Source organism: Chiloscyllium plagiosum, chromosome 13, assembly GCF_004010195.1.
Source record: "Chiloscyllium plagiosum isolate BGI_BamShark_2017 chromosome 13, ASM401019v2, whole genome shotgun sequence".
NCBI classification, from domain to species: domain Eukaryota; kingdom Metazoa; phylum Chordata; class Chondrichthyes; order Orectolobiformes; family Hemiscylliidae; genus Chiloscyllium; species Chiloscyllium plagiosum.
The window spans coordinates 75,861,567-75,887,788 of NC_057722.1; the positions used below are offsets into that span (position 1 = coordinate 75,861,567).

Here is a 26,222-nt window from a genome sequence, read left to right on the forward strand (position 1 = left end):
CAATGGAAGACCTAACGGAAGACTTAAAAAATAACAAGAATTCCAATAGATAGTTTAGGCATCAGTAATTTATTCAATACTGTTCCACTTCAGTTAGGGGAAAGCTGGATGAGGGATAAGGGATTTAAAGGTAGAGTAAGATAAGCAAAGATTGAAGACTCTTGCAGTACCATGGTAGTTCAAGTCCCAACATATTCCAGAGGTGTGTAATAACTGACATCAGAAGTATCCACATGTGCAAATAGGGTAGAAGACTTGAAAGGAGCATAAACATGTACCTATTATTGCTGTTTCATATTCTTTTGTAGTAAGTATCATTGAACAAGATGCAGAGGTAGGCACTAGATTGTGGCATTAATTACCAATCATTGTAGATAAACTAGTGTTGGGTTATGGAGATCAGAGGATTTGCTCCCACCACTTGCAAGAAGTGTGTTTGCAATGAATGGATTCATAGAGATGTACAGCAAGAAAACAGACCCTTTGGTCCAACTGGACATCCCAAACTAATCTAGTCCCATTTGTCAGCACTTTGCCCATATCCCCTCAATCCTTTCTATTCATGTATCCATCCAGACATTATTAAATGTTGTAATCATACCAGCCTCCATCACTTCCTCTGGCAGCACTACCCTCTGCCAGAGACCCGGGTTCAATTCCCGCCTCAGGCGACTGACTGTGTGGAGTTTGCACATTCTCCCAGTGTCTGCATGGGTTTCCTCCGGGTGCTCCGGTTTCCTCCCACAGTCCAAAGATGTGCAGGGTCAGGTGAATTGGCCATACTAAATTGCCCGTAGTGTTAGGTAAGGGGTAAATGTAGGGGATGGGTGGGTTTCGCTTCGGCGGTTCGGTGTGGACTTGTTGGGCCGAAGGGCCTGTTTCCACACTAATCTAATCTAAAAATCAGAGTTAATATTTCAAGTAAGGTGATCTTCCCTAGAACTGTTGGAAGCTATGAAAAGGTTTGGATACTGTAGTGGCACAGTGGTTAGCACTGCAGCCTTACAACACTCAGGACCTGGGATCGATTCTGGACATTGGTTGTGATCGCAGGTGAGTGTTGCCATGGAGATGGAGAGTCCAAAACCTATGAGAAATTGAAGGACTGAAGGTGGCGTCGGTTTTCTGTGATCTCTACCGATGGACCATGGCACCTCCAGCAACTATCAACTACAGTCACTAACTTCATTTCATCTGATCATCTCCCTATTATTGCCTCCTGGCTGGCAGTTCCCCCACACCTCTACCTTGTGAGAATTCACAAACAGGACTGACTGGGCAGACCTATTATTTAGCCAGCAAAAGTCATTATGTAGCAATTTCAAAAGCCTGGCTAATTTTACCAAACATAGTAATAGAGAGAAAATGATTTTCAATTACCCTAATTCAGCACTATCTTCCTGCTCTATGGAAGATTTTATCAATAGGTTTTATTCAAAACACATTTGCTTCTTAAACTCTAATGCTGGATGAACAGCAATTACAATAAAAAGACATGACCTTAAATCAAACTTACTAGTGCACTAAAAACAAGAGTCCTTTAATCCTCAATGATCGCATCAATTTAGCTTTATTTGAAAAGAACAGATATAGAAGAATTAGATACATTTGTATTATAGCATTGGAGTGCTGTTCTATTTACACTTATTACTGCATTTATAAAGACCTTAATTCAGAACTCTTGTATTAATGCTTTGAAATATCTAAATAATCCATTTAAACTTAAATCAAATTTTAGACACACTCCCTTAATTATATTCAGGTGAGTAAACCTAGTGTAATGTTTCCAAAAATGGATATCACATGGAGGGATGGAATAACAAAACATTCTTTTAAATCAGCCACACTTCCAACAGTCATGTACTTTTTAAAAAGTACAAGTTTAAAATACAAAATTGGTTGAATGGAATAAATTTACAAACATCCTTACAACAAACTAAACTATACAACCTATTAGATCCCTGTGCATCAAATTAAGTGATAAAGTAACATTATGAAGTACAGTGACAAGTACACTTCAACCATGTGAAGCTGATCAGTGCAAGACTCCTGTACTTGTAGTTAAATGTACCCAAGTGGAAAGATCTGTACCACAGTTAAAGCTCTTATGGATTTTAGTCACATGAAAATTGGACTGCCCACAAACTAAACAATCCCTGCACTCAAACATTCTGGGAGGCACAGCAAGCCATGTGGTAGAACAGCAATGTAGTGTCTTCCAACAGAAAACAAAATTCTTCATTTTTTTTAAAATGGCCAATAATATTTCTGTGACAGCACTGCAGCAGCTCATGAAAGGGATCATCTTTATGCGTGTCAACATTATTTTCATAAATGAATTCATCAGTTTGCAGCAGTGTCACAATTGAGTCATCCTGTGTTTATAAACACTATATAAAAAAGGTTAGCAGACAATTTAAGTAGGAAACATTCAGAAACAAAGTAACATTTGTGAATATGATCATACCGATAATTCCATAACATGTCAGAATTCTAAAACTTGTTGGGTAAAACCAGGTAATTTTTAAACTCAGTTCTATGAAGTCACATTAGGTAAACAGGCTTCAATGTTAATGTGCCAAATATTAACTGATAACTCCAAGAATAATAAAGTTTTTACATCTCAATCTACAATTAACATAAAGTTACAAGAAAGCTATAAAACTATTACATTTCTTCAGAATTTGGTCAGTTTTAGGTTTGAGGGGCAAAGTTATTAGAGATTGGTTGACTGTTTCAAATTGATTTATCACCATGCTCTTCCTCCTTCCATATGTATTATATCCCTACAGTTCCCAGTCTCAAAGTTCAATATTCAAAACAAAATGATAACAGATAAACATCTGATCCAAGAACACACACTGATCAACCTTACAAGATAATGTTGGCAAATTTACAGAAATTCAATTGAGCTGGAAGTTAGAATGCTAGCTCAGTGAACAAATCCCCAATAATAAGGTAAAGGACTGATTTTGGCAGCGAATGGGACATGCCAACATTTTTATGTAGAACAAGACACTCAATCATTTGTTAACATTCAGAAGCACATCCAACACCCATTCAAGAAAAGAAAACTTGTAAGGAGTTGGCAAGGTGTTACTAAAAGACTTAGGATCAAATGTTTCGAGATCTAATGCAGGAAACCTAAAAGTACTTTGCAATAATGGATGTCTGTATATTTAAAATACGGTTGGACTATATGGACAAAAGACACCCAAGAACATAATCAAACTGTCTCTATTTAAAATTAAAAATTGCATTTGGAAACTTACTGTGGCCCATAATGTAGATCATATCTAGTCCTGACTTCTAGCACTTGAATTGTCACATTAGATTTTAATTGTCACTTTAAAAAAAATAGATTGTCCCCCTTTAAGATATCAGGAATGAGGTGCAGGAGATAAAAAGTCTTCAATTATAGGGTGTTTCCAATGTGAATTTTGATTTATATCCCTCGTGTCATACATATCAGTTTGCTGAAAACAACTTCATAATAGTTTATTAGAAAATCATGTCATATCCAAATCAGCACCATCACCACAATCGCATGCAATAGTTTCGAAGTTAATTCTATTATATCTATTTTTAAAAGGATCATCTTCATTTAAGAATTTCTTTATGCGCCATGACAGGACACAGTGCATACGTACAACTGTAGAGGTGATCTAACAGAATGACAATAGTTTGTTCAAGTAGCTCAAATAAAAAAAAATCATACTTTGGAATTGTAACTAAATATTTTACATTATTGCATCTTACTTGATAAATGCAATCCAAATTATAGCTTCCAACTTTATTTTAAAGTGTACACACAATGCAGAATAAAAAAATTAGCCTTTAAAATGTAAATTCATCTTAATTCTTTGGGTAATTTTATTATTGATTTATAATAACTGAAACCAGATACAGAATCGCTCCATTTAAAAATCAAATCCAAAATGACTTGAGAATTCAACTTCAATAAATTTGATTTTGGTAAATAAAACAAGGTATACTTACATTTGAAACAATTAGTAGGATTCTTCGTTTCTGATGTAGAATATATATTGATTTAAAAAATGCATGATTAAACGTTCTACAAAGAAACAGTGTCATTCAGCCATTTTATATTCAAGTTATTTCTTTTCCTTAAAGTCATTCGCTTAGTATCTGAATTAGATGTTGAACCCAACCACCATGGCTGGGCGATCAATGTAACAGTTTTACACGTTGGCAGCAGTGCCAAATGCAATAGTGCCAAAAAGGGTAGCGGCAATTTTGGGGAAAACCCAGTGCTGCTTGGATTACCAAAAATCTATGAATGACTGCCGCACTTCATTCTAGCAGCGACATTGAAGAAAGAGCTGTGAAAGATTTTGAATCCCTACAAAAAATTGCATATATATGTTGTGAAGTTGCAATGGATAAAATGTGGAAAAGCAAATGGAAAAATTTCCTGAACTTTTAATTTTGACACATTGTTTTGAGGGTGTGCAGATTTCATGTTTTTTTTCTTAGAGAAAAGGAAACTAAATCAAACTATTGCGGCAGACTCTCTGGTTCCCCTCTCTCCGACAACAGCTTCAGGGTTTTCCCGCTGCATCTGAACTACTGTTTCTTCATTGACCCCGTCCCCAGCATCGCTGCTTTCTCCCTCTTCCTCCTCCTCCTCCTCCTCTTCATATTCTGATGACTCCACTGCTTCTTGGCGAGCTCGAGATTCTGACATGGTACCAAAGGAATGCGCACTGGTGGAGGCAAGTGAAGATCTCAGCAGAGGTGTGTTTTCAGAGGCATCATCATTTTCTTCGTGGCTGCTGTCTACATCATCAGTTTCAGAATCTGATTCTCCCTGAGATGCCACCACCTTCTGTTTGCAGACAGGGCAAGTCTTTTTTGTTCTTGTTAGCCACGGGTCTACACATTTACAGTGGTATGCTGTGTACATAAATTAGGGAATAAGATTGATTATGAAATCCACACTTAGCATTTGCCACTACCACAAAAATGAAACATACTATTCACATTTATCCTTCAATACTATTAGATCAGCTGACAGATTAATGGGCTGGATGCATTCTTGAGCTACGAATACAGAAGGATGTTGTAAATCTGGTCATAGAGAACATTAAAAAAATTATATTCAGCATGTTTGAGATTAGAGTCTGACCAGGTATCAAAGTCTCAACTTGGGGACTACGTAACAAATGAGTTGGTTAATATCATCGCAGGACTGGCAGTCTTAAATATAACAGGCAAAGCAAATAAATCTTACAGCCTGGATTAGTACATGGGACTGATGTTGTAACCAATACAGAAACTTGGGTGAGTGAAGAGCAGAACTGGCAGCTCAGTGTTCCAGGGTTTAGATGTTTCAGACAAGATAGAGAAGGATGTAGAAAGGGTGGGGGAGTTGTATACTTAAGGAAGATGTCATTCATTGCTGTACTAGAGGACAACATTTTGGAGAGCTCATACAGCAAGGCCATATGGATGGAATTTAAGAATAAGAAAGGTGCAATCAAAATGATGAGGTTATACTATAGATCTCCCAATAGCCAGCAGGAGATTGGGAAAGATGTTTAAAAAAAAAAGACAGGATTGTTATAATGGGTGATTCTAACTTCCCTGACACTGACTAAGAGCAACAGAATTTAACAGGGGCATCCTGAAACAATATGTAGTCAGTCCAACTTGGGTAGGGGCCAAAATAGACCCTTTTTTTTGGGGAATGAGTCTGGCCAGGTTATCAAAGTTTCAACGGTTTGGTGGGGGTGGGGGGGGGGAACATAACTATAACTATATTCAAACTTAAGGAATTAAGGGTAAGACTGGTCTTCAGGTGGAAGTGCAAAACTGGAGGAAGGCTAATTACGACAGTAGTAGGCAGGAACCGCAGAAATTAGATTGGGGTAGCTGTCTGAGGGTAAATTCACATCTGACATGCCGGAATCTTTCAACGGCCAGTTGATTGGAGTTAGGACCAACACCCTGTGAGGATGAAAGATAAGGATGGCAAGATTTGCGGACCTTGGATGGACAAGAGGTATCGGAAGTTTAGTTAAAAAGAAAAAGCTGATCTGAGGTTTAGAAAACTGAAATAAGACAAAACCCTTCAGGAATGTAAAGCAGGCAGGAGGAAACTTAGACAAGGAAGTGGGAGAGCTAAAAGGGGCCATGGAACGTCCTTCGCAAGCAGGATTAAGGAGAGTCCCAAGGCTTTTAACACAGCAGCAAGAGGAAACCAGATAACGGTTAAATCCACTCAGTAACAAGGGAGAGAATTTAAACTTTGACCGAGAGAAGTGAGTGAGGTGCTTGATGATTAGTTCACATTTACCGAGAAGGACAAGGTACACGTGACAATAAATTCAATTCAATTCAATAATGGCAAGATGTGAGAGGGATATATTGATATTCTGGGGCATGTCGATTTTAAGAAGATGATGGTATTGAAAAACATCAAGGTAGTTAAAGTCTCCAGGCATGATGGAATCTACAGAAATTACAGAAATGGCAAGGGAGGAGATTGCTAGGGCCTTGACAGATAGTTGTATCTTCTGTAGTCACAGGTGAGGTCCCAGAGGAATGGAGAATTGCCAATGTTGTAACTTTGTTCAGCTAAAAGGAAAATCCAGGAAATTATAGGTTGCTCATCCTTGGATCAGCGGTCGGGAAATGATTTGAGAAGATAGGGATTTCTTAGGGATAGGACTTACGTTTAGAAAAGAGGTGGATGCACCTACTTGCAAAACTTGACCTACTTTTGGGAAATAAGACAGGGCAGGTGACTGAGGTGTCAGTGGGGGAGCACTTTTAAGCCAGCGACCATAATTCTATTAGTTTTAGAATAGTGACGGCAAAGCATAGACTGGATCTAAAGGTTAGAGTTTAAATTGGAGGAAGGCCAATTTTGATGGTATTAGGCACGAGCTTTCAAAAGTTGATTGGAGGCCTAAGTTCATAGGTAAGGGATAGCTGGAAAATGGGAAGCCTTCAAAAATGCAATAACAAGAGTCCAGAGACAGTATTTTCTTGTTTGGGTGAAGGACAAGCCTGGTAGGTGTAGGGAATGCTGGATGACGAGAGAAATTGAGGTTTTGGTTAAGAAAAAGTAGTAAGCATTTGTAAGGTATATTCTGGATCAGTGGTGCTGGAAGAGCACAGCAACTCAGGCAGCATCCGAGGACAGGCATAGACAGCATTTGTAAGGTATAGACAGCAGAGATTGAGTGAATCCTGAGAAGAGTATAAAGGCAGTAGGAGTATACTTAAGAGGGAAATCAAGAGGGTAAAAAGGGGACATGAGATAGCTTTGGCAAATACAGTTAAGGAGAATTCAAAGGGATTCTACAAATACACTAAAGACAAAAAGGTAACAAGGGAAGGAATAGGGTCCCTTAAATATCAGCAAGACAGCCTATGTGTAGAACCACAGGACATGGAGGAGAAACTAAACAAGTATTTTTCATCAGCGTTTTCTGTGGAAGAGGACATGGAAGATAGAGAATGCTGGCAATAATTAGTGACATCTTAAAAAATATCCATATTAGAGGTGCTGCTGCTGGATGACCACATAAAAGTAGATAAATCCCTGAGACCTGATCAGGTGTACCCTAGAACACTGGGAAGCTAGGGAAGTGATTGCTGGGCCTCTTGCTGAGATATTTGCATCATTGATAGTCACAGGTGAAGTGCCGGAAGACTGGAGGTTGGCTAATGTGGTGTCACTATTTAAGAAAGGTGGTAAGGACAAGCCAGGGAATTATAGACCAGTGAACCTGATGTCAGTGGTGGGCAAGTTGTTGGAGGGAATCCCGAGGGACAGAAGTTACATGCATTTGGAAAGGCAAGGACTGATTAGGGATAGTGATCATGGTGTGGGAAATCATGCATCACTAACTGAGTTCTTCGAAGTAGTAATGAAGAGGATTGTTGAGGGCAAGTGGTGGAAGTGATCGATATGAACGTTCGACAAGGTAGATTAGTTAGCAAGGTTAGATCATATGGAATACAGGGAGAACTAGCCATTTGGATACAGAACTGGCTCAAAAGGTAGAAGACAGAGGTTGGTGGGGAGGGTTATTTTTCCGACTGGAGGCCTGTGCCCAGCAGCATGCCAGAAGAATCGGTGTTGGGTCCACTACTTTTCATCATTCATTTGGGTGTAAACATAGGAGGTATAGTTAGAAGGTTTACAGATGACACCAAAATTGGAGGTCTAGTAGCCAGGCAAGAAATTTACCCCAGAGTACAAGGGGACCCTGATCAGATAGGACAATGGGGTTGAGGAGGAGCTGATGGAGTTTAATTTAGATAAATGTGAGGTGCTGCATTTTGCAAAGGCAAATCAGGGCAGGATTTATACACTTAATTGTAAGGTCCTGTGGAGTGTTGCTGGACAAAAAGACCTTGGAGTATATGTTCATAGTCCCTTGTAAGTGGAGTTGCAGGTAGATAGGATAGTGAAAAGGTATTTGGTTTACTTGCCTTTTTTGGTCAGGGCATTGAATATAGGAGTTGGGAAATCATGTTGCAGCTGGACAGGACATTGGTTAGGCCACTTTTGGAATACTTCATGCAACTCTAGTCTCCCTGCTTTAGGAAGGACGTTATGAAACTTGAAAGTGTTCAGAAAAGATTTAAGGATGTTGCCAGGTTTGGAGGGTTTGAGCTATAGGGAGACGCTGAATAGGCTGTGGCTATTTTCCCCGAAGCATCGGAGGCTGAGGGGTGACATTATAGAGGTTTATAAAACCTTGAAGGGCCTGGGTAGGGTGAGTAGCAAAGTTCTATTCCTCAGAGTCAGGGAGTCCAAAACTAGAGGGCATATGCTTAAGGTGAGGGGGAAAGATTTAAAAGGCACCTTAGAGACAACTATTTCACGCAGAGGGTGGTGAATGTGTAGAACGAGCTGCCAGAGGAAGTGGTGGAGGCTGGTACAATTATAACATTTATGGGTCTATGAATGGGGAGGGTTTAAGAGGGATATGGACCAAATGCTGGCAAATGGGACTCAGCATGGATGAGTTGGACCGAAGAGCCCATTTCCATGCTGTACAACTGTGACTCGAATGGACTTATTAGGAATAGTCAGCATGGCATTACATGGAGAGAGGTCTTGTCTTACAGACTTGATTAAGTTTTTTGGGGAAATGAAGATGACTGACAAAGATAGGGTGGTGGATGTCGTCCACATGGATTTTAGTAAAGCATCTGACAAAGTCCCTCATCATATGTTGGTCCAGAAAATGGATGGAAGTTGGCAAATTGGATACAGCAAATTGGCTTGATCACAGAAGACAGAGGGCAGTTGTGAAGGGTGTTTTTCTGACTAATGGTCTGTGTCCAGTGGTGTTCTCCAAGGGATCAGCTGAAAAGTTATGTGGAGATATTTAATCTGGACAAGTGTGAGGTGATGCATGTTAGGAGGTCAAATGCATGAGGAAAGCATACAGTTAATGGAAGAATCATTAGGATAATTGATATACAGAGGCATCTTGTGGTCTAAGTCCATAGCTCCGGGGCGGCACGGTGGTTCAGTGGGTAGCACTGCAGCCTCACAGCACCAGGGACCCAGGTTCAATTCCCTCCTCAGGCAACTGTCTTTGTGGAATTTGCACATTCTCCCAGTGTCTGCGTGGGTTTCCTCCGGGTGCTCCGGTTTTCTCTCACAATCCAAAGATGTGCCGGTCAGATGAATTGGCCATGCTAAATTGCCCATATAGTGTTAGGTGCATTAGTCAGGGGCATATATAGGGTAGGTGAATGGGTCTGGGTGGGTTACTGTTTGGAGGGTTATTAGGGACTTATTGGGCCGAAGGGCCTGTTTCCATATTTTTGGGAATCTAATCTAATCTCCTCGAAAGTAGCAACACAAGTGAGTAAAGTTGCAAAGGAGGCAGACAGCATGCTTGCCTTCAACAGTTGGGGCACTGAGTATAAAAGTTAGCAGGTCATACTGAAGCTGTGTAAGACTTTAGTTAGGCCACATTTGGAGTATTATGTGCAGTTCTGGTTGCAAAACGGGAAGGATTAGAATTAGAAATAGAATTAGAATTAGAATCCCTACAGTGTCGAAACAGGCCATTTTGCCCAACGTTAACACTGACCCTCTGAAGAGTATCCCACCCAGACCTATTCCCCTACACCTATTATTCTACATTTCCCCTAACTAATGCACCTAACCTACACCTCCCTGAACACTATGGGTAATTTGTCTTGGCCTATTCACCTAACCTGCACATCTTTGGATTGTGGGAGGAAACCGGAGCACCCGGAGGAAACTCTCTCAGACATGGGGAGAATGTGCAAACGCCACAAAGACAGTTGCTAGAGGCTGGAACTGAACGCAGGTCCCTGGTGCTGAGGCAGCAGTTCTAACCACCGAGCCGCCACGCCGCCCACAGGGGAGGCCTTGGAAATGGTGCAAAAGAGGTTTACAGGATGTTGCCTGGATTGCAGTGTATTGACCATAAAGAGATTAGATTCCCTACAATGTGGAAACAGGCCCTTCGGCCCAACAAGTCCACACCGACCCTCCGAAGAGCAACCCACCCAAGTCCAACTTCCCTCTGACTAATGCACCTAACATTACGGGCAATTTAGCATGGCCAATTCACCTGACCTGCACATCTTTGGACTGTGGGAGGAAACCCATGCGGACACTGGGAGAATGTGCAAACTCCACACAGACAGTCGTCCAAGACTGGAATCAAACCTGGGACCCTGGTGCTGTGAGGCCGCAGTGCTCACCACTGAGCCACCGTGCCGCCATGGATTGTTTTCGCTAAAAAAAGTGTCAGAGGCTGAGGGACAACCTGATAGAAGCATGTAAGTTTGAGAGGCAGAGACAGGGTGGATAGTCAGACTCTTTTGGACACAGTGGAAACGTGAAATACTAGTTTAAGGTGGAGGGGATAAGTTTAAGGGAGACGTACAAAGAAAATTTTTCAGAGAATGGTAGGGCCTGGAACACACTGCCAGATGAGGCGACAACGTTTTAGAGAAATTTAGACAGACACACAAATAGGCAGGGAATAGAGATACACGGACCATGTGCAGGCTGATAGAATTAGTTTAGAATAGCATCATGCTTGGTACAGACATGGTGGGCCCGAGCCTGATGCTGCGCTGTACTGTTCTATGCTCTGTGTTAATAATGGGAAAGAATTGGAAAAGAGGAGGAGGAGGAAGGGTGTTAATTTAACATTCTATATTTGATGCGCACAAGTGAGGAACCTGCCAAAGTTGACTGGGGAGAAGCTAATATAACATTGGCCAGTGTTTTAAGATTGCTTGTTAGAGAATCGAGAAGTACTTGATTACCATGTGAACAGGGCAGGATACGAAGCTTGTCACCTTCTTCATATTCATCCAGACAAATTGCACACACCTCATATTCATCACCTGCAACGTCAAAGGAATGATTATGCTTTGCTGCTCTAATAATGAGACATGCTACCAGTCTAAGACTGTTTGAACATGAACTATTTTGTCATTATGATATCAAAATGTGTGAATAGTCACTAACACATTAGATCTTGGGATTTACTTGGCAAGAAGAGTGATATTCTCTTTATATTGCAAGTCCTTTCTTGGGACACACTGAGTAGAACCAGTTACTACACGCTGACATTTAATCTTCACTGGGGTTCAATACCCCAGTTCCTCGCTGGTGTGTATAACAAGATAATCACTTATACAAATAGTGGGTACACCATACACAAGGGCCTTGCTGTCTATACTCATGGTACAGAAATATTTCACACTAATTGCCCTCCGCTAGCCATTTACCATATTTTAGAAAAGACTAAAAAAAGGTACAAAATGTATTTCAATTCTTAAATACTGAAAATCAGGCAGCATCTACCAGAGACCACAGCTAATGGCTCTAGTCGGTGAACTTTCATTAGAATGTCTGTAAAATCATTTTGCCATTCTTCTTACAAAACATAAACAACGAAATGGTTGAGACATAATGCAGATGTTAGTAAATTATCACTTGACAATCTGTCTCCAATGTCTCTATTTGGAAAGCTATCTGGGAGGATATGACATAAGAAATTTCTACTGTGAGTGTGCTGTTGCAAACACCAATGAGATGACTTCCAAATTTAGCTAAAACCACTGCTATCATTTTAAGTTCCGAAGAAGCATCATTGACTTGAAATGTCAACTCAGTTTCTCTCTCCAAATTGCTGCCACAGAGAAGTTTCTCCAACACTTTAAGCTATAATTTTGAGATCTGGGAGCCCAAAACCTGCTTCCCTAAATAGCTATCACTGTGGATCTTAGCATCTGACAATACAATATGACAACTTATTTTACCTCATAAACTTTTAAATGCATTGTTTTTAAAAAAGGCTTTTAAAAGACTTTTTTAAATGGACTGTTCTCAGAGGGAAAGAAACTGCACTGAAGTATTGAAGTAATAGCAAGTTTTGAGAAGTTTTATATCTCAGTTTGAGGTTCTGGATATAGATTTACTCACTGAGCTGGAAGGTTTGTTTTTGGACGTTTCGTCACCATACCAGGTTGAAGCACTGGTGATATGGCCCGCTTTCTATTTGTGTTTAGGTTTCCTTGGGTTGGTGATGTCACTTCCAGAGGTGGTCATTTGCTGTTCTTTTTCTAAGGGGATGGTAAATGGGATTCAAGTCAGTGTGTTTGTTGATAGAACTCTAAAAGAACAGGAAGTACCGTCACCTCTGGAAATGACATCAACCCAAGGAAACGTAAACACAAATAGAAAGCAGGCCATGCCACCAGTGCTTCATCCGTAGGCTCACTGATGATGATACCTAGCATGGTGATGAAACGTCTGAAAAACGAACCTTCCAGCTCGGCGAATAAATCTACTTCCAGCATTGAAGTAATATTGCAGCACAAACCAGACAGAAACGCCCAAATGTGGAGGCATCAGGCCTAAAATATTTATCAGGTTTCTTTTGGTGAAGCATCTTTTGAAACAACTTTTCTGGTTTTAGGACTTACTAAGTATCACTTAAAAGTTCCCTGTTAAAAGGATGCATTTTCTTTTTAACACAGCTACTACCAAAAGCTGACTGATTCTTACGCAAGCGACTTAGCTCCTGACACTATTTCTGGGACTTTATGTTTGAAATTGCATGACTTCTACACCTGTTTAACTGTGGGAGAATGTGCAAACAAGAGATGAAATGAAGCATCACCCATCATTTGCAACATCAAGACTTAAAAGTGTTTGGATTTCAGTGATTAAGTCAGGAATGTTTAAACAAAATAGATTTCCACCTTTAGCCTGGCACTCCTTGTACAGTAAAAAAAAAACTGAAAGAACTGTGGATGCTGTAAGTCAGAGACAAAAATAGAAATTGCTGGAAAGTTCAGAGACACAAGATTTTCAAATTTAGCCTGAAGTTGAAGCTTGCCCATGAAACTGCCACCAAAAACTTGATGTACCGTCCTCTGCCTGAGGTGGCTATTATCACTGCTAAGTTGTTACCCGAGGAATTAGTTTATGCTAGTGTCTATCTGCTATGAACCATTTTGGTTCTAATGCCAATATGTCCCTGGTTGACTTTAAGCATAAGATACTTCATCTAATTGGATTTTTAAAAAGAAATTGAGTGAACTGGGAACTATCTTTGCATGAATCAACTATTTGAGTTTGATAAACTTCTGGAAAAGATCACACTGACCTTTATCTATTGGCTGTGTGTATTCTTCATGATTTGAGTTTTAACAGTCACATGCTTAGTTTAGAAACTGTCAAACATCTCTCTTCCGAAATCTTGAACAGACTCAAAACTAGCTAGCTTGAGTTGCAGCTATTTCAAACTGCTGTAGTTACTAAAGCTGCAAACACTAAAGAATGCATCAAATGAACAACCAAGCGCTTCTTGTGAGCAAGTGGCTACTTCATAACACAGAACAGGAAGGGGAAACGCCTGCTGTCAAGAAAATGGCATTTGGTACCACGAATTAACATTTTAAAATATGATATCTCATGACCAGAACTGGTAAACAGAAATACTCAGCATCGTTAAAGCATGGAATTCAAAAACATATTGGACAGCAAACAAAGAGGAGATAACTCCAGTTAAGTAAAAGTAGAGCAGAAATTCGATCCTGGACATTCACGCCGGTGAAGTTCACGTGGAATTGGGTGAACCAGTGTGAAAGCGTTGGAGTGTCATACATGTGAGTTACCCTAAAGTCCACAATCATTCCATTTAATTGGCCATGCCCAGATTGCACTGATTTTCTTTGACATATAGACACTAAGAGGAATAGTTTAAAAAAAGATTGATAGAAAAGACAATTTACTCAGGAACGAAGACACTAAATGCATTTTATTGGGATAGCAGAGTGATGAATGGACTAAACTGAAGGCGTGAACTTTATGATCTGCATATATGAGATTAAGTTTCACTCATAATATTTGGGTAATTTGAATTAGGTTAATCCAATCTAAATTTTTTTTAAAATCAGCAATGATGACCTTATGGCTATCGTATAAAAGAGATCTGATTCAATAATAACTTATAGGAAAGGAAATTTGATGCCTTTAACCAGTCAGGGCCTGTGTATGTTTACAGACTCTAATGAATTGGACTCTAAACTACCCTCTGAAAGGACCTAACAAGTCACTCGATCGTATCAAGCCATTGTGGAAAGTAATAAGTTTAAATGCAGACAGACTTCCCAGCATCCACATTCCAGACAAAAGCCTCCTCACATCTGGAAATTTGTGCCAAATGTGTTTGGGGAGTTGTCCACAATTAAGGCAAGAAACCTGCTGACATGATCATATCTACAGAATCATAGCTTCCAGCTAATGTTCCAGTCTCCTAGGGGCAGCATAGTGCCTCAGTTGTTAGCACTGCTGCCTTACAGCACCAGGGACCCGGGTAGATTTCTGCCTCGGGTGACCGCCTGTGTGGAGTGTGCGCATTCTCCCTGTTTCTGTGTGGGTTTTAGAGTCAGAGATGTACAGCAAGGAAACAGACCCATCGGTCCAATCTGTCCATGCCGACCAAATATCCCAACCCAATCTAGTCCCACCTGCCAGCACCCGGCCCATATCCTTCCAAACCCTTCCTACTCATATACCCATCCAAATGCCTCTTAAATGTTGCAATTGTACCAGCCACCACCACTTCCTCTGGCAGCTCATTCCATACACGTACCTCCCTCTGTGTGAAAACAGTGTGCACCTTAGATCTCTTTTATATCGTTCCCTTCTCACACTAAACCTATGCCCTCTAGTTCAGGACTCCCCAACCCCAGGGAAGAGACTTTGTCTGTTTATCCTATCCATGCCCCTCATAATTTTGTAAACCTCTATAAGATCACCCCTCAGCCTCTGAAACTCCAGGGAAAACAGCCCCAGCCTGTTCAGCCTCTCCCCATAGCTCAAATCCTCCAATCCTGGCAACATCCTTGTAAATCGTTAAAAATCACACAACACCAGGTTATAGTCCAACAGGTTTAATTGGAAGCACTAGCTTTCGGAGCGCTGCTGCTTCATCAGGTGGTTGTGCATCGGCGCTCCGAAAGCTAGTGCTTCCAATTAAACCTGTTGGAGTACAACCTGGTGTTGTGTGATTTTTAACTTTGTACACCCCAGTTCAACACCGCCATCTCCAAATCATTGGAAATCTTTTCTGAACCCTTTCAAGCTTCACAACATCTTTCTGATAGGAAGGAGACCAGAATTGCACACAATATTCTAACAGTGGCCTAACCAATGTTCTGTACAGTCGCAACAGGACCTCCCAACTCCTGTACTCAATACTCTGACCAATAAAAGCAAGCATACCAAACACCTTCTTCACTATCCTATCTACCTGCAACTCCACTTTCAAGGAGCTATGAACCTGCACTCCAAGGTCTTTTTGCTCACCAGCACTCCCTAGGGACTTACCATTAAGTGTATAAGTCCTGCTAAGATTTGCTTTCCCAAAATGCAGTACCTTGCATTTATCTGAATTAAACTCCATCTGCCACTTCTTAGCCCATTGGCCCATCTGGTTAAGATCCTGTTGTAATCTGAGGTAACCTTCTTTGCTGACCACTACACCTCCAATTTTGGTGTCATCTGCAAACTTACTAACTATACCTCTTATGCTCGCATCCAAATCATTTATGTAAATGACGAAAAGTAGAGGACCCAGCACCGATCCTTGTGGCACTCCATGGTCTCAGGCCTCCAGTCTTAAAAACAACTCTCCACCACCACCTTCTGTCTTCTACCTTTGAGCCAGTTCTGTATCCAAATGGCTAGTTCTCTCTATATTCCGTGAGATCTAACCTTGCTAACCAGTCTCCAATGGGGAACCTTGTCGAATGCCTTACTGACGTCCATATAGATCACATCTACCGCTCTACCCTCATCAATCTTCTTTGCTACTTCTTCAAAAACTCAATGAAGTTTGTGAGACATGATTTCCCACGCACAAAGCCATGCTGACTATCCCTAATCAGTCCTTGCCTTTCCAAATACATGTACATCCTGTCCATCAGGATTCCCTCCAACAACATGCCCACCACCGACGTCAGGCTCACTGGTCTATAGTTCCCTGGCTTATCCTTACCACCTTTCTTAAACAGTGGCACCATGTTAGCCAACCTCCAGTCTTCCGGCATTTCACCTGTAACTGTCGATGATACAAATATCTCAGCAAGAGGCCCTGCAATCACTTCTCTAGCTTCCCACAGAGTTCTCGTGTACACCTGATCAGGTCCTGGGGATTTATCCAGCTTTTGCGTTTCAAGACATCCAGCACTTCCTCCTCTGTAATATGGACATTTTGCAAGGTGTCACCAGCTATTTCCCGACATTCCATATCTTCCATATCCTGTTCCACAGTAGCTCCGATTTCCTCCCACAATCCAAAGATGTGCAGGTCAGGTGAATTAGTCATGCTAAATTGCCCATATTGTTAGAGGGAAATGGGTCTGGGTGGGTTACTCTTCAGAGGGTCTGTGTGGACTTGTTGGGCCGACGTGCCTGTTTCCACACTATAGGGAATCTAATCCTCCATCATTTGGGCATGTTTTGACCCATTGGCAGAATCAGAGCTGTCAGTAATTTACAATCAGGAGGGAGTAGCCTTGCTAGTCCTCAACATTGACTTCAGACAATGTTGAAGTCTTTCAGTCAAGATAAACAGAGAAGGAAATCTCATGGTGATTACCACTAAACACCCTTCTTCAGTTGCAAATCAGTACTTGAATACTAATTGGAAAGAACAATGAGGGTAACAAGGGCATAAATTTATAAACTCTAGTGGGAGATCTTCGATGTTCATCAAGAGTAGCTTTGCAGCAACTGACTGAGCTTAGCTAGGTCCTGAAGGATCTATTTGCCAGGCATAAAGAGATTCAACAAGTGATGAAAATTTACCAGGCTTCGCCCTCACCAATCTACCTCCTGTAGCTGCATCTATCCATAACAGTATTGGCAACAGAGTCCACCGTAAAAGTTTTGTGGAACAAAGTCATGTTTTCACACAGAGGACAGCCTCCCTATCATGCTGAGTCAATTGGAAGTCAGCAGACAATATTAAACCAAAATGCTAGAAAAGCTCAGCAGGTTGAGCAGGAACCATGGAGAAAGAAACAGAATTAACAGTCTGAATCCAATAGAGTTTGAAACAACAGCTATTATCAAGCTTCTCTCTCCACAGATGCTTCCAGACCTGCTGAGCACTCTTTTGCAGATCTAGCCTTTATCTCAGATTACTGAGATGAGCTGAAGTTTGTTTTTAAGTCAGGAGACAAAGCTGCTTGAATGACTGTTAAACAGTATGACACATGCAGCAAACTAATGGTCACCAACCTGGTGAAGCTACACTGCAGATGATATACACGCTGAAAAGCATGCTCCAGACAGAGCTAGAGGATCCCACCGCCAGCACTATTTGGCCCTGCCACATGCAGCCATGAGTGGTGTTAGACATTTAATAAGAGAAAGAAGCTCCATAAAAATGCAATCATGGCAGAACTCTGCAGAGTTGATGGTGTGGTACTGGAAAAGCACAGCTGGTCAGGCAGCATCTTAGGAGCAGGGGAATAGATGTTTTGGGCATAAGCCCTTGGATTCTCCTACTCCTCGGATACTGCCTGACCGGCTGTGCTCTTCCAGCGCCACACTCCCAACTCTGATCTCCAGCATCAGCAGTCCTCACTTTCCCCAAGAACTCTGCAAAGAACAACATTGAAGGATTTTCAAGAATTTGCTGCCAGAGGCACCAAGTGGGTATACTATCTCTGCCTCAGGTCTATAAAAGCAAGCCTTGAGCCAGTTTGATTCGCTTAAACCTCTAATCAAGAAATGGTTGAGTGAATAAAGACAATATCCCAGCAACAACCTTACAAAACTTTATATCTATAACAGTAAAACAAAGCAAATATCCCATAAGTCCAATGAACCATTATATAAATGGGGTTGTTACAAGAAACTGCCAAATCAAATAAAATCAGCCTCCCTATTTCTGTATTCATAACACAGTGAAATAAAAAAAAACCTTAAAATTGATCCTGATGGTTTATAGCCAAATTTTTTGAACAGCCAGTATCAGACTTTGAATACCTGTTACCAGTTTATAACTTTAAAAAAATTAACAGTTTTTGTGATATAGTAGCTTTAGCAGAGCAAAGCTAAACAAGCTAATTCAATTAATGTCTATGATTTATTACGAACCTTCTTAGATTCCAGCCCCCATTCAAATAGAAAAAGACAGTTAAGGGATAATTAAAAAAAAAGAGATGTAACAGCCAGTTCATTTAGGTAGACTCCATGATCTAACATTAAAGACAATGGGATTGTATCTTGCTTGGTTTTTCAAGGCACTGCTGTGGGCAGATAGCTTCCAGTAGGTTCTGAGGAATAATCATTTAATTCTTAGGATGGAGATTCTGTTCTTCAAACTTTCAATTAGTTAATAACTGAAAGACAACCAGGGAGCAATGAAACCTCCATCCTGAGAATTTTACTGCCACAGTCCTTTTGACCTTATCCGTTTAAAAATGAGTTCAAACCCTAGTTCATCTTTTCTTCCCCAAACATTCTCTTTGCACCATCCCCCCGTGAGGCCCTTGTTAACTTTCAAACATCTGCCACCAGTTTGAGCAAAATGGTTCATAAACACATTGCACTGAAGACAGTTCAGAGAAGATTCACTAGATTAATTCAGAGGACAGAGGTTTGTTTTATGAAGAGAGATTGAGCAATTTAGGCCTATCCTCTTGCATTCATAAGAATGTGGGGGGGATCTAATTGAGGTATATATAAAATGCTAAGGGGATTTAAAATAGTGATGGAATAGGATAGACCAGATTTAAAAGTTGAAGTTCTAAATTGGAGACAGGCCAACTTTGACAGTATTAGGCAAGAACTTTCAAAATCTGACTGGGGGCAGATGATCATTGGTAAAGTGATGGCTGGAAAATGGGAAGCCTTCAGAAATGAGATAACGAGAATTCAGAGAAAGTATATTTCTGTTAGGATGAAAGGAAAGGCTGGTATAGGGAATGCTGGATGACGAAAGAGATTGAGGTTTTGGTTAAGAAAAAGAAGGAAGCATATGTAAGGTTGAGTGAATCCTTAGAAGACTATAAAGGCAGTTGGAGTATATTTAAGAGAGGAATCAGGAGGGCAAAAAGAAACATGAAATAGCTTTGGCAAATAGAGTTAAGTAGAATTCAAAGGGTTTTTACAAATACATTAAGGACAAAAGGGTAACTAGGGACAGAATAGGGCCCCTCAAAGATCAGCAAGGTGGCTTTTGTGTGGAGCCGCAGAAAATGGGGGAATGACTAAACGAGTACTTTGCATCAGTATTTACTGTGGAAAAGGATAGGAAAGATATAGAAAGTAGCGAAATAGATGGTGACACCTTGCAAAATGTCCATATTACAGAGGAGGAAGTGCTGGATGTCTTGAAATGCATAAAGGTGAATATTTCCCCAGGACCTGATCAGGTGTACCCTAGAACTCTGTGGGAAGCTAGAGAAGTGATTGCTGGGCCTCTTGTTGAGATATTTGTATCATCGATAGTCACAGGTGAGGTGCCAGAAGACTGGAGGTTGGCTAACGGTGGTGCCACTCTTTAAGAAGGGTGGTAAGAATAAGCCAGGGAACTATAGACAGGTGAGCCTGAAGTCAGTGGTGGGCAAGTTGTTGGAGGGAATCCTGAGGGACAGGATATACATGTATTTGGAAAGGCAAGGACTGATTATGGATAGTCAGCATGGCTTTGTGCTTGGGAAATCATGTCTCACAAACTTGATTGAGTTTTTTGAAGTAACAAAGAGGATTGATGAGGGCAGAGCGGTAGATGTGATCTATATGGACTTCAGTAAGGCGTTCGACATGGTTCTCCATGGGAGACTCGTTAGCAAGGTTAGGTCTCACAGAATAAAGGAAGAACTAGCCATTTGGATACAGAATTGGCTCAATGGTAGAAGACAGAGATGGTGGTGGAGGGTTGTTTTTCAGACTGGAGGCCTGTGACCAATGGAGTGCCACAAGGATCGGTGCTGGGTCCTCTACTTTTCGTCATTTACATAAATGATTTAGATGCGAGCATAAGAGGTACAGTTAGTAAGTTTGCAGATGACACCAAAATTGGAGGTGTAGTGGACAGCAAAGGAGGTTACCTCAGATTACAAAAGGATCTTGATCAGATGAGCCAATGGGTTAAGAAGTGGCAGATGGAGTTTAATTTAGATGAATGCGAGGTGCTGCATTTTGGGAAAGCAAATCTTAGCAGGACTTATACACTTAATGGTAAGATCCTAGAGAGTGTTGCTGAACAAAGACCTTGGAGTGCAGGTTCATAGCTCCTTGAAAGTGGAGTCGCAGGTAGATAGGATAGTGAAGGCAGCATTTGATATGCTTTCCTTTATTGGTCAGTGCATTGAGTACAAGAGTTGGGAGATCATATTGCGGCTGTACGGGACATTGGTTAGGCCACTGTTGGAATATTGCATGCAACTCTGGTCTCCTTCCTATCGGAAAGATGTTGCGAAACTTGAAAGGGTTCAGAAACGATTTACAAGGATGTTACTAGAGTTTGAGGATTTGAGGTATAGGGAGAGGCGGAACAGGCTGGGGCTGTTTTCCCTGTAGCGTCAGAGGCTGAGAGGTGACCTTGTAGAGGCTTACAAAGGTATGAGGGGCATGGATAGGATAAATAGACAAAGTCTTTTTCCTGGGATGGGGGAGTCCAGAACTAGAGGGCATAGGTTTAGGGTGAGAGGGGAAAGGTACATGTATTGAATGAGCTGCCAAAGGAAGTGGTGGAGGCTGGTACAATTGCAACATTTAAAAGGCATTTGGATGGGTATATGAATAGGAAGGGTTTGGAGGGATATGGGCTGGGTGCTGGCAGGTGGGACCGAAGGGTCTGTTTCCATGCTGTTCATCTCGGTGACTCTATGACTCTATGTTGAGGTAGAGAGAATACTTACTTTTGAGGCAATCTAGAATGAGAAGTCGTAGTTTTAGGATAAAGGGGATAGCAGATTTAAAATAGAGCTAAGAAATTACTTCTCTCAAAAGGATTATAAATCTGTGAAATTCACTTCCTTGGACTGTGGCAGAAGCTGGGACATTGGGTAAATTTAAGGAGATATACAGATTCTAATTATTAACAGACAGCAGACAGGAAAGCAGAGTTAAGCCTGAGATGAAATTTAACTAAGCTAACTGAACAGAAAACATAGAAAATAGGTGCAGGAATATGCCATTTGGCCCTTCCAGCCTGTACCATCATTCAATATGATCATGGCTGATTATGCAATCTCAGTCTCCCATTTCCATTTTCTCTCCATACCCCAAGATCCTTTTAGCTGCAAGGGCCATGTCCAGCTCAATCTTGAATATATCTAACAAATTGGCTTTGTGGTACAGAATTCCACACGTTCACATCTCTGAATTAAGAGATTCTTTCTCAGCTTAGTCCTGATGAGGAATGTTACCTTCTCAGAGTGGAAGCACAGAGGCCCAACTGCATGACCAGAGATGTTTAGAAAAAGAGAAGTCGCCTTCCTGTTGAGGTTTCCTTCAAAGCACTGGGATGAAGGATAACACACACTCCTGCCCATTCAGGGTCTACCCAGTAGAAATTACAGAGTTAGCAGAAACTAGTTAATGGCGTATGGGGTGCCCTCAAAGTCAAGGCTGCGTTCCTGAAAGTTGAGACTCTGAGTGAAAAGAGTTCAAGGAAACTCAAGAATCAATCTTAAAACTGGAATGAGGTTTACTTGCAAGAAAAAAATTAAAATATTATTACACCTGTACAGTCTATTTGAAGTGCAGTACACATGAAATAACTTAAAATAAATCAAATTAAAAATACCTGCCTAACTAAAAAATATAACATTTTGCTTACAGCACAGATCCTTTGGCAGTGAAGCCAGGGGTCTATGCCAGGGGGTCCTTTGCTCATGGAGCTGCAGGTTTCTTGCTGGGCTGTTGCTTGTTCCTGACCACATTGTGGTGGGCAGGAGGATACAATCATGGTTCTGGGGATGAGAAACTTCAGTTTGGAGGACACGTTGGAGAAGTAGGGATTGTTTCCTTTGGAGAAGAGAAGGTTGAGGGGAGATTTAGTAGAAGTATTTTCAAAATAGCAAGGGTTCTAGGCATAGCAGATAGGGAGAAACTGTTCAGTCATGTATTGAGAACTAGAAGACACAGATTTAAAGTGTTTTGCAAAATCATCAAACGCGAGGTGAGAAAAAAAAATGCTCATTCACCCAGTGAGTGGTCAGAGACTGTGATGCACTGTCTGGAAGTATGGAGGACATAGGTTCAATTCAGGTATTAAATAATTACTGAAATAGAAAAAAAATGCAGTGTTATGGGGAAAAGGCAGGAGCTCGGCACCAAGTAAAAATGCTTGGACAGCCAGTACAGACATGATGGGACAAATGGCCCCCTTCTGCACCATAACGATTCTGAGTGTCTGCTAGAGATTTATTAATCAACTGTCAATCTACACTGGTTTACATTCAAAGAAAAAAAGCCTAATGATTTTTATACTGATCCTCAATTGATAAGAGCTCACTGTTTGATTCAAGATTTAGTTCTGGCATGTCCGCCCAACCGAGTGGAGTTTGATCACAAGCCACTTTCAAGCACCTGTCTCAAATCACTTTTATCTGCTTCAAAGATTCTGCAAAGGAGTTTGTTTGCAGAAACGCCATTTGGAAGTGAAGTATAAGCAAGGGAAGCAGCCGTACATTGTCAACATGCTGTCAAGAACTAAACTCCCTTTGAAGGAAGTTGATGATGCAAATACAGAGTGTGAAATCTTCCAGGTTCAATGAGATGCAACAGTATATGGTATTCTGGAAGTCATCAAACCAAAGACACAGAATCTCATGGTCTAGCTTCTTGATCAGATGGTGAGCTACACATGGCGAGGTAATTCTCCAACTGCTACGGGAAGTGGTGGTGAAAGGGTTGCGAGCTGAATGTTGGGCACACTGAAATGAAGTGACTGCTCAACATAGCATTTTTACACAAGGAATTAGAATCATTATCCCCAAAGTAATGAGAAAAGAGAAGAAATGCATTGGTGCAAGCTACCAAGGAGCTAAGAAGTCTGAAAACAGCAAAAATAAGTGCTGTACTGGCCAATCAGCAATGAGATTGAGGGCCACATGAGCCATTGCAATGTGTGTAATAAACTCAAACAAAGTTAAAGAGCCACTCATGACACCACAGACAGACTATGGATGAAACTTAAAGCAGAGCTCTTTATTCTCAAAGAAATCAATTATCTTGTTACCAAACTAGACGAGGAGTTGGACTAAGAGACCAATGACTACCACCAAGATCACAGAACATTTGAAAGCACACCAGTCTTCATGGCATTCCCTACATTTTGAGGGATGACCATAGGTTTCCGTTCACAAGCAAATAATTCGGGTATTTCATGAATGATTGGGAAAGTCAATACTACACCATCTCCACTCAATCCCCAGTCAAATTTAAAGTCTAAGACAGTCGTAATAATTGCCAAAATGAAAAACAAAAACCACTAAAAACAGTAGATCCACAATAGATCCATGCAAAGCAATCTATAGATGTTTCTCTCCACACTGAGAAGGGACAGAATGTACTCTTTTCAGCAAATTACACATCATACCCAGATTACTCTACCAGCAGCTACATGTTTACTGATGCCAGCAGCAGTAACAGGAATGAATGAAACGATTAAAATGAAATGCCAGGGAGCCAAATTTCATAAAAGCTTTGATAAAGCTGCTAAATTATTGTCAGTGTTGAGTTTAACAGCTAGTCAGAACACGAACATTCAACACTCACCAAAAGTCAGCCCACTTGGCAAGTCGGAACCCCTGTAGAGCAGTTATCATCTTGATTTTACACTGTTAAAGTGAACAACCAGATATACCATAACAACTGCAGTCATAAGTGCAACCAGAGAACTTGCTCCCTTCACAGCAGACAGCTGATGAGGAAGACCTGACTTTGTTAATAGGACAAGGAAGTGAATGACCATCCGTGAAAAAAAGTGAATGATTCCTCAACAAATGCAACAAGTCAGCAACAACTTCCACAGCAACAGTGACATTTCCTGGAGAGGCATCACCCCAGGATTTGGAGACAAGAGAAACAGCCATTAAATAGTTCACAAAAATACCAGTTGACAATCCAAACAATTTAAAGATCGTTTATGTGCATAAGGACAGGTGAAAGCAGGATAGACTAGAGTGATTTTTCTTTATGCAAAGATTTTCTTTCGAGACCATATACAAGGCTATATTACAAAGTATACTACATGCATACTTATGATGGGGAGGGGTTGAGAAATGCCTTTGCCTACAGCAGATTGCCATAATCATGTGACCTCTAATGTCATCTTTGTAAATAAAAGAATTTGGGACAGTAGCCATTTTACACAGCACATGGAACAGTTGTAAGTTCACTAGATGAACCCAGAAGGAACTAATCAATCAATACACACGTCAAATCTGTCGAATGCATACTTACATGTATGAGAGGAATCAATTGCAAAGTAAGCCTAATATAAAAGAAATGAGATCCCTTCACTGCTGTCCTTTGGAATGAGAATCTTGCTAAAAAGGCCTTATCATTCCAGTTAATCTGGAACAACCAAATTGGATTCAGTTTGCTGAGCTTACTCTGTTCTGTTCAGAGATTTTTCTCACAAGAGAGCAATGAAATGATTCAATCTGCACAAGATGTACCTGGTGTAAACGTCAGACATTATTTATATGTTCCTGAGCTCTGCTCAGTGGATAATTTTAGAGTCACAAGGAGAAAGATATGAAATGTAGTCTGGGTAAAATTCTGGTGCAGTCTTTTTGGTTAGAACATAGAAAAGTACAGCACAGAACAGGCCAGTTGGCCCATGATGTTGTGCCGAGATTTAATCCTAATGTCAAATATAGTAACTTAACGTACGCACCCCTCAACTCACTGCTATCCCTGCGCAAGTCCAGCAGTCGCTTAAATGTCCCCAATGACTCTGCTTCCACCACCACAGCTGGCAACACATTCCATGCATTCACAACTCTGTAAAAAAACCAACCTCTGACGTCTCCTTTATACTTTCCTCCTAATATCTTCAAACTGACTTCTCGTCCCAGTTAATCCTGCCCTGGGGAAAAGTCTCTGGCAATTGATCTATCTATTCCTCTCATTATTTTGTACACCTCAATCAGGTCTCCTCTCTTCCTCCTTCTCTCCAGAGAGAAAAATCCAAGTTTATTCAACCTTTCTTCATAAGGCAAGCCCTCCAGTCCAGGCAGCATCCTGGTAAACCTTCTTCGCACCCTCTCCAAAGCCTCTATCTTTCCTATAGTAGGGCGACCAGAACTGGTCACAATATTCTAAGTGTGGTCTCATCAGGGATTTGTAGAGCTGCAGCAAAACCTCACGGCTCTTAAACTCTATTCCCCTGTTAACGAAAGCCAAAACACCATATGCTTTCTTAACTTGGATGGCAATTTGAGGGATCTCTGTACTTGCACACCCAGATCCCTCTGTTCCTCCACACTGCCAAGAATCCTGTCTTTAATCCTATATTCAGCATTCGAGTTCGAATTTCCAAAATACATCACTTCGCATTTATCCAGGTTGAACTCCATCTGCCATTTCTCAGGCCAGTTCTGCATCCTTTCTATGTCGCGCTGCAGCCTGCAGTAGCACTCTATACCATCGACGACACCTCCGACCTTTGTGTCATCTGCAAATT

The 26,222-nt window shown here is 41.0% G+C and overlaps 1 protein-coding gene across 1 annotated transcript in view; it reads right to left on the reverse strand.

Moving 5' to 3' along the window:
* Positions 1 to 1,551: 1,551 nt before the first annotated feature.
* rnf13 (ring finger protein 13) overlaps positions 1,552 to 26,222 on the reverse strand; it is a 213,358-nt gene continuing 188,687 nt past the window's right edge. The window contains exons 8-9 of the mRNA XM_043702760.1: positions 11,308 to 11,388; positions 1,552 to 4,917 (exon numbers count right to left, since the gene is read on the reverse strand). Of these exons, the coding sequence (XP_043558695.1) occupies positions 4,514 to 4,917; positions 11,308 to 11,388 (485 nt within the window). The 3' untranslated portion in view covers positions 1,552 to 4,513. The remainder of the gene's footprint in view (positions 4,918 to 11,307; positions 11,389 to 26,222) is intronic.